Source organism: Cebidichthys violaceus, unplaced genomic scaffold, assembly GCF_023349555.1.
Source record: "Cebidichthys violaceus isolate CVI_PGR_0920_01 unplaced genomic scaffold, fCebVio1.0.p SCAF_17, whole genome shotgun sequence".
Lineage (NCBI taxonomy): Eukaryota > Metazoa > Chordata > Actinopteri > Perciformes > Stichaeidae > Cebidichthys > Cebidichthys violaceus.
In genome coordinates this window covers 6,080,660-6,097,316 of record NW_027176340.1, presented here as the reverse complement: position 1 = coordinate 6,097,316, position 16,657 = coordinate 6,080,660, and the positions used below count along the sequence as shown (strand labels likewise).

General features: G+C 40.2%; 1 protein-coding gene across 2 annotated transcripts in view; it reads right to left on the bottom strand.

Annotated features, from left to right (window-relative positions):
- col2a1b (collagen, type II, alpha 1b) overlaps nt 1-16,657 on the bottom strand; it is a 47,128-nt gene that overhangs the window by 25,385 nt on the left and 5,086 nt on the right. For both annotated transcript variants that reach the window (XM_068712340.1, XM_068712341.1), the window contains 18 exons: nt 16,513-16,529; nt 15,634-15,666; nt 14,628-14,660; nt 14,326-14,379; nt 12,841-12,942; nt 12,094-12,171; nt 9,947-9,991; nt 8,620-8,673; nt 7,111-7,164; nt 6,075-6,128; nt 4,864-4,917; nt 4,720-4,773; nt 4,384-4,428; nt 4,206-4,259; nt 3,849-3,893; nt 3,606-3,659; nt 557-655; nt 264-308 (listed from right to left, as the gene is read on the bottom strand). In XM_068712340.1, the coding sequence (XP_068568441.1) occupies nt 264-308; nt 557-655; nt 3,606-3,659; nt 3,849-3,893; nt 4,206-4,259; nt 4,384-4,428; nt 4,720-4,773; nt 4,864-4,917; nt 6,075-6,128; nt 7,111-7,164; nt 8,620-8,673; nt 9,947-9,991; nt 12,094-12,171; nt 12,841-12,942; nt 14,326-14,379; nt 14,628-14,660; nt 15,634-15,666; nt 16,513-16,529 (974 nt within the window). The remainder of the gene's footprint in view (nt 1-263; nt 309-556; nt 656-3,605; nt 3,660-3,848; nt 3,894-4,205; nt 4,260-4,383; nt 4,429-4,719; nt 4,774-4,863; nt 4,918-6,074; nt 6,129-7,110; nt 7,165-8,619; nt 8,674-9,946; nt 9,992-12,093; nt 12,172-12,840; nt 12,943-14,325; nt 14,380-14,627; nt 14,661-15,633; nt 15,667-16,512; nt 16,530-16,657) is intronic.

Genomic DNA, 16,657 nt, shown 5'->3' with positions numbered 1-16,657 from the left:
CTGTAAACTAACAGTCTTAGTTTTTTCTTTGACAAGTGACCATGGTATGAGCGGGATAATACCCTTCGAGGTGTCCATAATCCATAATTACGATGCAATAGTCCTGGCCTTCTGCCTTTTAAAAGCAAACGTGTCAGATATGCAACTTATGCATTCTAGATCTGTTCTGAAATTCATTGTATGAGAAAACATCATAACATCATATATGAAAATACCCAGTCAGTGGTAGTCAGTTTGAAATCGGTCAACAGTTTTATACTTACAGCGGATCCTTTGGATCCAGGGATACCATCAGTACCAGGGTTTCCCTGTGGATTTAAAGAGACAAAGCAAGTGAATGCAATGCAATAATCATAACTAGCCCTGATTCAGTTATTATTCTGATTGATGTTAAAATATCTTGTCCTTAATAGCCTTTCTACAAACTATACATCACCTGCAAACAAACTAAATATAGTTGACACAGCCTCAAAATACGTCAACTTTTCAGTAATGCTTTGCTATAGTTGATTTACTACGTTTTTCCTTTCACATACGTATTCATTGCATCACTTACAGAAGCGCCGGAAGGTCCGGAGGATCCGGGAGTCCCAGACTCTCCACGGGGTCCCTGAGCACCCTCAGGACCACGGGCACCAGTAGGACCAGCTTCTCCCTGGTTAGCAAAAGAGAGGGAAGAAGAAACACGGTATGTCATTGAATTAATATGTTAGCAAAGATCTTGGGAAGTTTAAGTACATTATAATTGGCAATTAGGTCAAATAAAAACAGACAAATCCCACAGAAAACAAGCAAAAAATTACAAACTTGAACTGAGTTTACCTTTGAGTTTTTTTTAAATCAAATCAAATGGTCTCAAACATGAATCGAGGGAAGGCTGTTAAGGAACATAAACACAACCCTAAAGGTAGAAATACAAAAACAATTGTACAAAACAGAAACAAAAAAACTAAGCAAGAAACTGTATACATATGTGAAAGAGTAACTCATCCAATACGATTGATTAACTTAAAAATAGAAAGTTTGAAAGAGTGTCTGCAGAGTCAGAAGAGTATAAATAGCATAAAATATGAAAACACTCTTTTAGTAAGATCTAAAATCCACCTTTTAGTGGTAAACTGCTTTAAATGTGACAAGACATAAATAACAGAGTACCTAAGTACATTTCTGAAGTACTTGTACTTTACTTGAGTAGGCTATTTTACTTGTATGCCACTGTATACTTCTACTGCACTACATTTATCTGACAGCTGAACTAAACTGCTAGCTAAACTGAGGGGAAAATAATCAGTTTTCCCACCGAGACCTCGACTCTGTTCACCGCTCTCAATTTGCTATCTACCTGACACGACATCTACCTTTACTTCACCAGGCTAACTATCGCTATTTTCCGTTACTAACGTGTATCGAACGTCATGAGTGGATGTCTGTTAGGCTCTGTTTTGCTGTAGTTTGTGTGCTTCTGGCTGCAGATTATACTTCGGGGTGATATTTTCTTCTTCTGGCTGCTAATGTCTCATCAGCTGTCATCTATCTATATAAATAATTTAGATTAAAGTATTTGCTGAGCCATTTTTTTCTTTTGGTCTCAGTTTGGTTTTGTGTAATACATCCTCTTTGTTGTTTTGGGAACTTGAACTTCACATCGCTGTTGTCTGGCTCACAGCCCATTTATTAATTACTTCTCTGTAACAGTGAACCCACAAGGCTTTTGTCACAAACATTGTTCTCCACACACTTCATATTCAGCTTAACAAAGACCTATTTCACCTGTAACGTTTAAGTGTTCTATGTGACATCTTGCTTTGCTATTCTTCATACACTATTTAGCCTGCCTTACATATAAAGTGTGCTCTTCTATGGTTTATGCATTGTATCACTAACAAACCTTTAACTTATACTTATTGTCATCTGCTGTTTTTCATGATAAGAAATTGCCTGGTACTAACGTGTCAGTGAATATTTATCTCCCTCTTAGCCTGTTGATGGATTTAGGTCCATCTCTATTCTCTAAGTAAGTAGTGTTGTGATGAGGCCAGAGCATAGGCACCAAATATATCCACTCTGTACATACACTATTCACATATTAATTCTTATGCATTAGTAGCATTTAAACGAACACAATTTTCAATGGTCTTAAAAAGTGTGCTATCCAAAGCCATGTGCATACTGTTTTGCAGACCTTATGGTTGAGTATGAAAATAAGACTAGCCTAACCTATGGACACTGAGGTTTAACACACAGGTGGTTTGCAGCTTTTTCAGCATGTTGGTGAATTGATTTCCTACGCTACTGTTGCAGCTTGGTAGACTTTGCAGACTCAATAGTATAACATAATACATTGTTTGGGAAAAATGGTGATGTAGTGTAAACAATTTTCTTTTCCCAAAGCCCACTGTTTACTGGCTCTGAAACTAAGGTGAAAAAGGGGACAAAGGAAGGAAGTCTGCCAGTTTTATGGAAAGGTATGTAAAAAACTCCCAGCCTTTTAGAGGCGATAGCTTGGCTTTTATAAATAAATCAATGCTGAAACTCAACTGGGTAAAAGTTGTCTTGGTTAGATCTTTTGAGTTCAGGAGCACGGTTTATTCAGTCGAGGTTCAGATAAGTATGTTGTTTTTGTCTAGCTAGCTTTTTATTGTGTTAGTCTTGGGACCTTTTTAACTTCAACGCCTTTCTTATAATACTCAGAGAGGAAAAGTCTAAAAGGAGGCTGCATTTAATGAGCTCTCAGGATCCTGAAGGTACAGCACCATAAAGTAATGGGAGATTTTTAACATTCCTCACAGTGGGACACTTCCTAGAATACTTTAAAGTCAGACAAAGGCACACATTCACACACAGGTCTACAGATTCTCCTGCAGACAAACAAATTGTTTATGGATGCAAGCTGACACGAGACGCAGACACACAGACACACAGATACACATTTTCACATCTTGAGCCTAGCTTGCCTTGATTACTTCACGGGAAACTCCTGGATTTTGTAAGGAGATACTCCATTTGTAATTCCTAAAAGAATTCCCAAACTATCAAGGGACATGAAGAAAGCAAACCACCAGCCCTGGGCCCTCGAGCGCAGAGCTGAGCCTGTCTGCCATACAGGAGGGATAAATCAGACGCAAAGCATAGAGAGAAAAGAAGAAATGGACAGTGAGAGGGAGTGGGAGAGGGAAAATAACACTTTAAAACCCTCTCCTCCCTAATTTTCCACACAGATGGCGGCTTAAAGCACTTTTCAATGCAGAGCAGCTGTCTCAGATTTCACTTTCAACTTTCAAACATTTCATCTTGTCCCCATGAAATCCTCCCTGAGCTGTGTACCGCCATTTTCTGAGACATTAACTGTGATTCAAGAAAGCTTTTTTATTCTAACAACAGAGAATACACAAAACACATCTTTTTGCACCTGCTACACGCAACGTTGTTTTTGTCGAGAAAATAAATCCAAAGTAAGAGGTTGGAAGTTCAGTTATGCTGGTTAGTTTTTGTTTTAATACAGAGGAAGGGACAGACACAGTTACCTACTCACTGGCAGAATAACACAACGAAGGTGAAGATGAGGAGGAAATAAGGGTACTTTTTTGGTAACTTTTTTGTCTTACCTTTGAACCAGGTGAGCCAGGGAAGCCTGGAGCTCCAGAGGGACCGACAGGGCCCTACAGAGAGGGAAATACATTCTGTCAGCTCAGCTATTAATAACTGACACATCCAGGTGTAGAGGTGTAGAGACTGCTTTTGTACTGCAGAGAGGCTTGTGTGTGGAGAGGTGGGGATGGATTTCATATACAGTAAATCTCAAACAAAATTATGAAAACAAATTAAATGAGACTGAAAATGACACTTACTGGGGGTCCAGCAGGACCGGGCAAGCCATCATTTCCACGTGCTCCCTGAAATAAACAATACATTATTAGTATATAGTATAAAATCCTTTTTTAAAAATGAAGTCCTTTTACACAAACTATTCAAATCAGGAAACTGGTACAGGGGAGTAAAGGATTACGACTGACACAGTGAGCTTAACTCCTCTTAATTACAGTTACAATTATTAGCAAGTGCCAATTTACAAGTAAAAGAACTATTTTGAATCAATACTAAGAATATGCTGCCTAACTCTGTTGTGGACACTAATAAAGCAAAGTGAAGCATCTAATCCATTTGGTTTTAATTATATAGGTTTGAGATAAAACGACGACACTCACAGCAACTCCACTGGGTCCAGGACGGCCTCTCTCACCAGGCAAACCACGGGGTCCCTGTGAAGGTGAGGGAGAGCAGCAGATAACTTTTATTTAGTTCACCATTATAACAGAGCCTGGATTTGTACATATTTTTATTTTGTTTTCACATGTTGTGTTTGTGATGTCCAGAATTACACACCATCGGTCCAGGAGCGCCATTCTCTCCGGGAGCACCAGACTCTCCCTAAAGAGAGGAAGAAATGTTTGGCTGTTAGTACAACTGGGAAACCTTCAATAAAGGCAGTCTGTTATTAATATTTGCAACAGCTACTCTTCCTGTAATCTTCCTGAAATCAAAGAAAAATAATCTCATACCAATTGTTCCTGATTATATAGTATTATACAGAGTATTTTGCTATGCTGCATCTACTTTACTCTGGTCTCCACCGTCGCCACATACAGATAAACATACAGTGAAGCGGTGCCTTAATTAACTGGAAAACAGTGCGTACATGCAAAGAAAAAAATACCTCACCTTGGACCCAACAGATCCAGTCTCTCCCTTTGACCCATCAAGACCTGGATAACCCTAGAAGAAAGAGCAAAGGGACAGTTAGAAAAACGATAAACAACCACCTAATTGTCCTGTAAATCATTAATAGTCGACCGACACACTCACTCTGTGTCCCTTGATGCCAGGCAGGCCAGGAGTTCCTGGGAATCCACGAGCTCCCTACGATGCAAGAGGAGAGATGATGGAGGAGATTAACAAACAGTAAGCAACCTTTTTGATATGAAGTGCCCGTTTTGAAATGTTTTTGTTAATCGGTGTATCATATCAACATCATGGTTAAAATTAAGTTTACTTATAATACAACATCAAAATGTAAATCTCCAACAGATCTGTCGTTTTGAGTTGACATCATTAACCCTACCAACCTCCCAGCAATCTTGTTCATCAGCAATTAACTCAACAAATAAATTCTGCAAAGAAGGCAACAAGTACTAGCCAATCAGAGGCAGAGTAGGGCGGGTCTTTGCGGAATAAGAGTGGGGGAAAAAATCAATCAAAATAAAGTAAATAACAGGCCACGCAACTGTCATTGACTGTGAATCTGACATGTGGATAAAAGGGCACTTAAACATTTCAAAAAAAGTCTTGCACACTTATTGCTAGTGTGCCATTGGTTAAGACAGGCGTGCCTAATCCAGCAGAGGGAAAGAAGATGAAGCTTAAAGTATAAAATAATGTCACTAACAAGACATTGTTAGTCTTGTTAGTGACACACACACACACACACACACACACACACACACACACACACACACACACACACACACACACACACACATTAAACAAGTTTTAAAGCAGTTATTTAGATTAGGTTATCTACTGAATTGCACTTTTATAGTTCAGTTTTGGCTCCAACTAATATTAGCCACAATATTAGCCATTCTTTTTGGCTCTTCAAACCAATAAGAAAAATGTGCTAAATCTTGGCTTGAGATGATAAATGACATCTGCAACTCATAACATAATTACCATTAAAGTAATTTACACATATGAACTCTCTAATCGCAATCCTCAGTCTACACAGTGATCCATCATTACTTTCAGTTTTAGTGAGAGGATAGCTGCTTTATGGAATAATCAATATATAGTGAATATAAGTAAAAGTACATTGTCAGTTTGAGTTGAACACGTTATTCTGAAGTAACAGCGTCACTATTCAGTTCAGATAAAAGTTGTGCAGTTTCCCCAAATCAGGCTGGTTGTAGATCACCAGAGAGGCCAACAATACAACCTTGCAGTAAGTGAGACTCCTCTACACCAAAATGTTCAGTGCTTTAAAAGCAGTCAGTATGAATCAACAGGCTGAGAAATCTCACCTGAGGTCCAGCAGGTCCACGGTCACCTGATTTGCCAGACTTGCCGGCCTCACCCTAAAACAGAAACAGAGAGGAAAAGTTATGTGAACATTGTATATAAAAAAAAAAAGTTAATTCATGCAAGTACTCCTTTTAAAGTAAAATATGGTACTGTATATTTAATGTCGTTGATGCAATGGTGGGAGTGAGTGCTCCTAGTGGACACAATGTGACATGTCATGTCTGCTGCCATCATGTGGCTAAAAGTAGGAATTACATTTATGATGTCTATGATCCCAGTGTCAGGTAAAAAACCAATATGTCAATTAGATGTTGAACAAATAAATAAATAAATGTAAACTTCAATAAAAGATCTGTCCATTGTTTCTATGTCTGACTGATGCAGTCTGAGTCTAATAAATATAATAACTCAATGAATATGGTAAATGAATATGACAGCATTATCTCTCATAGTGCTGTCATAGTTGCTGTGTTAGTTTAACCCAGAATTGCAAAGTACATGGACTGTTATTTTTTGATTCAAACAATATATACAGTACAATGTAAAATACGTTTGCACATTTTTGAATCCTGTATTCTTTATGGTGGTATCGCAGTACATGTTGAAAATAACATTCAGATACAAAGGCAGTAAGATCTAATTATTTAGTTGTAAAAATAACAGAGACCAATAACATCAATTCATAATGGAGACACTGTTATTTGTACTCTATGACTGTATCCTTAAAACAAATGAATACAAATGTGTTTTCATATAAATATTAAGTGTCAAAGGTCAGGTATGAGAAATGAATACTAATTTACCTACAGTATGATAAACATGACAGTATTTCTGTAGGGGGAGTCAGAAAAGGCCACAAGATTTATTTGTTTTAGGTCATATTTAGAGGACATTGATATTTTACAGAGTACATCCACAGCAGACGATATGAGGATAGCCACTAAATAAGCTTCACTATGTATCAGCCTTGTCAGAGTTCCTACTTGTTGGTAATATATATTAACAGTTTTACAAAGTTGTGACAGACACACTTACATCATCTCCAGGTTTTCCAGAAGGTCCGGGGGGGCCACGGGGACCCATAGGGCCCTATTAGTAAAGAGAAAACAAGCAAAGGTGAGACAAAAGTTCCCATTCATAACCAACAGAGGGCAACATCACATAGTTCAGACTCATCATTCTTAGCATGTGGCAACAACTCACTTTACAAACAGCTCTGAGTTACACTCGTTGACTCAAGCTGCCATTAGCAATGTGTTTACTACTGTTAATCATGAACAGCTGGGGCAGTTTTGTCTGACATTGATCAAAATGATATTATCTTGCTAATCTAAATTACAATTTGTTTTCTGATTAATGTGAGCCTCTGTATAAAAGCACATCAAAGTAATGACATTCCTAGACAATAATGACAATATAATGATTCTTAATGAGATCTGAATCAGCAGGATTTATAGGCTGGATTAGACCAAAAAGATGGAACAAATACATCAATATCCTCGGCGAAAATCCTTAGTACAATGTTCAGATGTTTGTCACTTAATGTGTGTTGATATGTCTATTGGTCTACTGGTTTCTTTGTGTCTTTGAAACAACACTGTTGAAATGCTAATGTTGAATAACACACTGACCTGCGACAGTATAAATGAGGTTATAATACCAATCAGATTCAGCTAATTCAAAACATCTTGTTGCTAATTTTCTGCTCTTGTGATTTCCAAAGCTGAAATGATCTCTGGTCTTCACAAACACATGTGTGACCCGTCTGCAACTGTCAGGTTATTTTCTGGAAGGAAGCTTGATTTTAATCACGCATAATGATCATAATACAGAGGCTGCATATCTGAACTCCACAGGAGCAGATTAACACAGCAGTGGGGAGACTCTGCCTGTATTGTCTACTTACTGAGGAAACGGGACGGACAGGGGAGGGTGGACAGTATGGTTTCTGGAAGCTTTGTTAGGGGTGATTAAGGGTAGAGCTGGAGCAGCAAGGAGGGAGAAAACTAAAAGGAGGACTTGTAAGAAGAACATAAAATAAAAACTAAATAAAAGGCTATTGGTCTTCTGTCTTAGAGGAGTTATTGGAGGGGTATCATCTGAAAGAGCAGGACGGATGCAACGAACACTGGAAGCTGTCAGTGAGAAGATGGGGGCAAAGAAAAAGAGAATCATGGGAAATCTACAGATCCGCTGAGGGCCAGAGGGCCAGTTCAGGCTTCACACAGATTTGGGTTTGAGACATGAGCATTGCAAGCATTGACTGAAGAGGGTTGTAAATGTTGAAATTGAAGGAGCTGGCTGGTTTCAATAGAGGAGGATATAGAAGTATGCGGTGAGCAATGAAAGGTTAGAACGTGTTTGGAGACTTTATGGAAATGTAATTTAGCTGTAGTGAGGTAACAGCGGCTGAAGTTTCCACATGAAGAAGAAAAGAAAAGACGAAGACAAAAAGGAGAGGTTTATAGGCTTTATATAGGACAAGTATTTATAATAAACCGTGTAGTGAGGACTGGAAGGACTGGTACTCTATAGGATACTTACAGACTGTCCGGGCTCTCCTGCCTCTCCTGGGTTGCCTTGGAAACCTTGTGGGCCCTGGGATAAAGAAGAGAGGCTGTTTGATGAGAGTGAAACTTTACACGCAGTGTCTGAGAGGAAAAAAACTATTACTGTGAATGTACTAAATCTATTTATCAGTTAGCAGATAGACAGAAAATGAATCACCAACTATTTTGAAAATTGAAATACCATTTTAAGTAACTTAAACTTAAAATCAAAAACTTGATCAAAAATACAAAGAATTCACTGGTTCAGCTTCTCCAACCAGCTTTTCTGCTGGTTTTATTCATCGTCTGTAATAGTCAATTGAATATCTTTTGACTTTTGTACTGTTTGTTGGGCAACTTGGGAATTATCCAAGTTTTTATAGACCAAGCAATCCATTGATGATCAATTATTCGAAAAAAAAAGGCTACAGAAAATCTGATAATGATAAAAGTTAGTTGCAGCAATAAATGTTACTTTAAATAACAGTTTATATAAAGAATGTAATACAGATTGGTTATGTGCTAAATCTGTTTAATCTGTTGTAGAATTTAATTGCATATCTTAATTTACAGTTTAAAATGAAAAGTTAGTGGAATTGCAATAAAAATACATTCAACAATATCAATGTCATATGCACCTGCAGCAGTACAGAGTAAAACTATATCAACAATTATCAAAAACTACTTCTTTACAGTACTGTACACTGTATCTCTGTGTTTGTCTACATTGTCAAACTGCAGCTTCTCTAAATTACACGACGTCCCGAGAAAATGTCACATCATCTCTTTTGAGAAAGTCTAAAAGCAGTCAAAGGTGTCCAAAGAGACAATCTGTCTCTCCAAAAGTGGGTTCAGGGTGATTAAACCATCAAGTTGAGGCTTGTCAGATGGCATTGCCTACAACTTAATAGCTTTACTCAGGAGGCTGGGAAGGCTCGAAGGGCTACAGGTAGATTTTGGTGCGGGCAAGAGCAGAAAAAGACGAGGTGTAATGTAAATTGTCAGGTGTAGAGGAAAAAGCCCCCCAGTCTGCAGCTGTGAGACTTAAGTATTCTCTGTGTGCACAGGGCTGCGTGTGAACATTTATCTCTAACAGCCTGTGCTATGCTCGCCTTGTTGGAGTGTGCAAAGTGACTGGTCATTTTGGGGTCATTATTGTTATTGAATACACTCAGGGGAAGCAGACAAGGTGGCGTTTGTACACGGCAGCAAGCCCATTACTGTTATGATATTAAGCCTGGCCGGTCTGTGGTTGTACTCAGGATCTAGTCTGCAGGTGCATGCGGCTCGAGTGTTGTCTGGGGCGAACAGGAGGTACTTACAGGTGATCCGGAGGGGCCAGGTGGTCCTCTGGGACCCATAGGGCCCTGAGGGAGAGAAAAGAGACAAAGGACACAGCATTTAATCACATCCTTTAGAACTACACACTGTTTAACTACACAAAGACATAAAACACTAGTGCACAATTATTATTTCTTTTCATTTGCAATTCTGAGAACAGCAGAGTTTTTGTCGACTTGAATTCTGTCAGAAGCTAAAAAAACAACATCACCTGCTTTACCCTGAAGCTACACAAAACTCAACGGCTCTACTTGTCAAATCCATAAATCGTTTGAAATTCCTCAGCTGCATTTGGACTTTCTCTCACTCTTCATCGCTTTCTTTTTTCTGTCAACGCCTCCTCCTTCTTCTCTCAGCTCTTTTTCCCACCCGTGGCGTGCTTCTACAGTTCAAAGGTCACCAGTGGTAGTGCTCTACAGGAGGGTTTGAACTCTATACGACTGCTTACACTTTGACATTGAATATGAAACAACATCAAACTGAACTGTTGCATAAATGTTTCATGCGTAGATATTAGATTTCAGGCATTAAATCAGGAGATGAGATCTTTTCAACTAACTTCCATCTGACTGAACCAAATCTGCTCTGCGAGAACTGCTGGCTGTCACACGCCAAAGTAATTTGTATTACAACTTCATGCATCGCTGCCCAAAAAAGCGAAAATCACATTCTGTGGAGGTGATGAGCCAGATATCCATAGCTTTCTCTCTGTGTCTGCCTTCTTATCTTACACACACGCACAAAGGAAATCAGCTGTTCAAGGAAAGATTGGACTGTCGAAGTTGGTGTCAATAGAGCTTCACAAAATTCAAAGTTCCTCGGTGAAAAAACGTCTCGATTCAGATTACTTGTGACAGCTTTTCCTCTTGGATAGAAACATATTCCTTTCAGTAGGCTTGCTTTAGGAACCCACATTAGCATCGTGGTTTTACTAAACAAATCAAGGACGGCAGCCAAAGAAAATGTCACAGCGCGTGAGTGGTCCTCAGAAACGAATGAAAGTCGCCTTTCAGTGGGTGTGGGAAGCCTTTAACCAGCGGGTAGAAACTTATCAATGGGGCTCTATATCTCTTGGACTTTTGAATGTGTGTTTGAGAGACATGCATGCTTATGTGTGTGTGCATACGTTTCAGTAGGTGCGTTGTTTGAGTGTTTGGTTATGTAGGTGATATGAGTAGGTGTATAAGGGGTTATAAGACTTGTGATTTAACATGAGTCCAGTCTGTTCTTTCACTGCTCCCCCCAGCAGGCCGGCGGACGTCAAAGTAAACGTGGGCTGCCTTCAAAAGGACCCAGTATTGTGGCAAGCTCTCAGACAGACATGTGGAAGGACAGTCAGCAGGAGTGAAGCCACACAAACTGCTGCTAGCTGTTGGGATCTGATCAATCCCCCACCTCCACCCCCTCTCTTGGCTTCTCAACCTTCTGCTGGGCTGAGACTCTGCCCAGCTGCTCTGCGGCTCTTTAACCCAAAATAGCTCCCAGTGTGCTCCTCGTTCCATCTCGGGCAAGCTGCCATGCCATACCCCAGCGGCAGCGGTTTTTCATGGGCTTGAAATATAATGATGCTCAATGGCTGTTTCCTCAATTTATAAAAATGACTCCTCTGTACTCCATGTGAGGTGTTTATTTTCCATCAGGACCCAGAACTCTGTGGTTTCTTGTCTCCAACTCTATGGCGCAGAACCATTAACAAAGGAGGGGAAGAAACACAGGCGATGCTACAAATCGTTGGGGTTTTTCTTGAAACGTCTTTCTCTCATCCTTGATGATTTTAAATCCTACATGGGTATCTTCTCTCCAGGAAAAGACGATGATGATGATGATGATGATGTTGATGTCCATTTAGTAGTTTTCATATTTGATAACCATGTGAAGATTTATCTGGTTCATGTCAGGAAGTTGTTTGGGCTCCTCCAGAAAGGTAAAGGTAAAAGCGCAGGAGTTTCTGTCAAAGATGCTTGCCAGCACAGATCTTTAACTGGGATTCAGGTGGAAAGACTCCTTGCTCCTGACCCCTCCAAGATTGTAGCATCCAGGCAGATACATAAGCAGCCGACTGTAAAAAAAACCCAAAAACCCAACAACAACATAGAAGCGGCAGCAGGTCTCATCAGCGCTCTCTCACCATTGGTCCTTGCATCACACCCATCTGTGCGCCTCCAGCTTTCTCGTCAAAACCACCAGCCATCTGAGCAGCAAAGTTCTGGAAAAGGCGAAAGAAAAAAGATTGAAGTTGTTTATGTGCCTTTTATATACATTTATGACATCTCACTGAAATCGAGCTTTTAAAGTCACACTGACTGCAGGGTAAAGCATAAGGTTGGAATATTTGGAAGGCCAACAAAAAATGAAGGAGGATGCTGTGTCATTTTGGCAGGAGAGGGGATCAGCTTTTAATAGAATGTGAGCAGCAGAGCTTATTATGTGAGTCCTGATGCAGACAGAGGAGAGACAGAGGGCATGTGAACAGTATTCATCTCTCTCTCCCTCACAAAGAGTCTCCTTGTTTCCCCCCCAAAATAAGCTCCTTCCCCTCCCCTCCCCAAGTCTACCATACTGCCTCCTGCCCTTCTACCTCCCCTCCCCTCAATCTACCTCCTCCCTCCTTTTCTCCTTCAAAGAATGAGAGGCATTCGATCTATTCTCTCTCTCTGCATCTACTTGCTGTTGTCTTTCTGCCTCCTCCCAGCGCCAGCAATTTCCCACATCTTTTGTGCTCTTGAATTCTTTCCTTGCTGCACTTTCCCATTCTCTCTGCTTATTCCACCCAGTCAAAGTGAACCCATTCTTGGCCTTGCATCAGTGTTCAACCTGTCAGCTCCCATGTCTGCGGTGAATGCTCACCCACCCCTATTTGTCATGGGATACTCACTCCACCAAGGCCAGGGGGTCCATTAGGTCCTGGAGGTCCGGGGGGGCCGGGGTTTCCGGGGGTGCCAGGCTCACCATCTCTGCCGCGAGGACCAAGGCCTCCCTGAAATAGATAGATAATATCAAAATAAATCAATGAGTCTTACCAAATGATCAATCTGATGCTTATTTGTAAAGTGAGATGACCAAATGATGCAAGGTGCCTAACAATAAGTCAAACCTATATATCATTTGGTCCATATAAATGTGAGGAAAAAGTAAAAAAAACTAATACATGTCCAAGTTGACATATTTAAATGTCTTGTTTTGTCCACTAATAGTCCAAAACCAAAATAAATTTAGTTTGTGTCATAGAAAACATCAAAAACAAAAAAGAACTTTAAAAGATCATCTAAATAGCTGTTGATTAATCAACTTACTTATTACGCTATGAATCATTTCTGCTCTCCTCAAAAAAGCTGCTTGTATTTTACATTTTTCTATGCGCAATGTGATTTTGAGTAGAAATCATTTCTTATTATTATATTTATTTTAAACACACCAAGTCAAAAACCACTGACCTTCTAAGCATACATTTCAGGCCTTTGTTCGAATATTTGAACTGAGTAGTACTTAGCATAAATCATTACACAGCTGCTGGCAGACAACACGCCACTTGACTACTTTCGACAGAAACCGCTGACAGAAGCTTATCGCTCAGTTGAACCTTCTCCAAACGGCACTGACGGTCTGCACGAGTAAACTCGACTTCACCTGACCGGCCTGTGGCAAACAGAGAGTTTGTCTTCTTGAACTGAACCAAACCGGATATTTAAAGGTAAAAAAAGAGAGCTATAATTCTCCCACCACCAAGATCCAGAGGTTACATGTACAGCATGCTGATGATTTATCAGACCAAATCAGACTACCTGGCATTCCTCTGTGCATGTTTTGACAAATTACCCTGCAAGGGGATCCTGAGCAAAGAATGTGCTGAACAACGAAAAGACTGCTTAACCTCTGCTAGCCAAAACTCAACTCGCTTTGTGCTTAAATTTACATAAACAAGATAAGTACAAGACATAAACTCCTCGCTTGCAGCCATTATCACATCCAAGTGTTGTTACATTTATGCAATGATCAAAGCCTGGCGTGGTGCGGCGATGTTGATTTCCCACACTGACTGACTGGAGGCCTCAGAGAGAAGCAGAGATTTACATTAGGAGTCTCTGAAGGTCCCACATTTGTTGAACAGACGTCAGTAGACCACACAGCCTAATGGAAACGACACATGACTGGTTTGACTGAGCTGCTCAATGAAAGGCTACCATTCTGCAAACCTGCAAGCTGTAGCAGATACCCCATCCACCCTCCTCACCCCCTACAGACCTAGAGCTATCAGATTCAATAGGACATACTGTACTTCTTAAAAGAGCAGCTTGTGGGTCTACTTTTTGGTGTGAAAATTACAAGATGGGGGAGTGAATTTTCATTTTTTCAAACTGACCTTCTCTCCCTTGTCTCCTCTCGATCCACGGTGTCCTTGCTCTCCTGGTGGGCCCTGGTGAACGGGAGACAGTGAAGTAGGTAACTTCAGGTGTTATCTCATGTACACGTGCGCGACAGAAACAGCTGTGAACTCTGCTGCTGTTATGTCAGATCAGATTTCCTGTCATTGCAAATGGCAAATAAATGTAACACCAATATGGGTACTTTGAATGCAGTCTCTCTCTTTCTATTTTAAATTATCTATACAAATTGTAAAAGCTTTCAAAGGAAATGCGTATAAATGCAGAAATTGGTGCATACCATTGGGCCACCTGGTCCTCTTGGTCCTACAACCTGGTCAAGCAAAGGATAGAAAGAAAGAAAATATGTCAGAAAAGGTCATTTAAAGGTCATTTAATTGTAGAATATGAATTTTTTGGTATTTGCATTGTTCCAGTGCATGAACTGAACACTGAATTAGACCCACCTCTAAAGCTTACATTCACCAGATGTATTTACACACGTGAGGTTTAGAGCTCCTTGCACACAGTGGGGAAACATTATCTTTCTTTCATCAGAGCAAGCTTGCTAATTGTTAATCTCTTCAGGCAAAGCGTTAGAAGAAACATACAATAAACAATGCCTTCTTATTTCCGGCCATGAACTTGTATTCTCTCTAGAGGGGTAAAGCATTTCCAGGTGCAGCGCTGCAGCAGCAGGGAGTTTACTGTTTTTCTCCGCTGGCCTTTGGGGATCTTTATGGAGGACTGTATGGAGGCCTTATTGTGCTTGGCTGTCTTCCTGACGAGTGGGCAACAGACCTGCCTCCTCTCTCTTTGACTCAACCTTCTTTCTTTCTTAGGCTGGTGGTATTAATGCTAAAGTATATGCGTATTTCTCCCATTATGGACAGCTATTTGTACACAAATCCACTGCCAGAGACAATGTGCTACCAACAGTAATGGAATGAAACTAATTACATTTACTCAAATAAGACTTTTGAGTATTTCCATTTCATACTAGTTGATTCTTCTACTCCACTACATTTTAGCTCAAAATGTTGCACTTTCTATTCCCAATACATTTATTTGACAGCTTACAGAACTAACCAGTTGTGGTGTATTTTTATATTGCTACTTTTTACCTAAGTAAAGGATCTGAATACTTCCTCCTCCGGTGACTACCAATAAGGGGTTGTAAGTGTTTCATGTAATGTGGAAGAAATCTCTACCTCAGACATGAAACTCCAAAACAATTCACAAAAGAACATTTTCAAGTGAAAAGAATGGTGAGTTGTATTTCATAGTGCTGTGTGGTGTCAACTTACATCGGTAATGTCTCCGGGTTCACCTTTCTGACCCTGATGTTGAAAAGATAAAGCACAAAAACAGCAATTAGGTAATAATAATTATTTTGGAATGCTGCCCCTGAGAGAATATTTGAAAAGCACATCTCAAATTTTGAGGAAACCGGTCAATGGTAAACTTTTTAAAATAAGTATCCCCTACAGTATCATTCGACACATAAATATGACACACGGTGTCAAGGAGGAAATAACTATTATCCATCTGGCAAAGGTCTTTCACATCAAAGTCTCATCTAAATCCATAAACTACAGGGGAGTCCTGCAGCACTGATGTGAGTCTGGGATAGATACAGATTTAATTGCAGGTGCTGGAGAGCTTCCTTTTGCACACACACACACACACACACACACACACACACACACACACACACACACACACACACACACACACACACACACACATACAGCATCATGATCACACAGACATATCTAAGTACACACACACGCGCACACACACACACACACACACACACACACACACACACACACACATACAGCATCATGATCACACAGACATATCTAAGTACACACACACGCACACACACACACACACACACACACACACACACACACACACACACACACACACACACACACACACATACAGCATCATGATCACACAGACATATCTAAGCACACACACACACACACACACACACACACACACACATACAGCATCATGATCACACAGACATATCTAAGTACACACACACACACACACATACAGCATCATGATCACACAGACATATCTAAGTACACACACACACACACACACATACAGCATCATGATCACACAGACATATCTCCACACACACATCTTAATATGCTACAGGGTCTCACCTTAGCGCCAGGTGCTCCTGTTATGTGGTCAAGTGGGTCAGAGGGAACAAAAACAGACCACAGTTAGCGAATGGATTACACAAAAACAATCCATGAAGGTCACACAAAACCCAGAGAGTCTGCATGCGCTGATAGCCAATTGTAC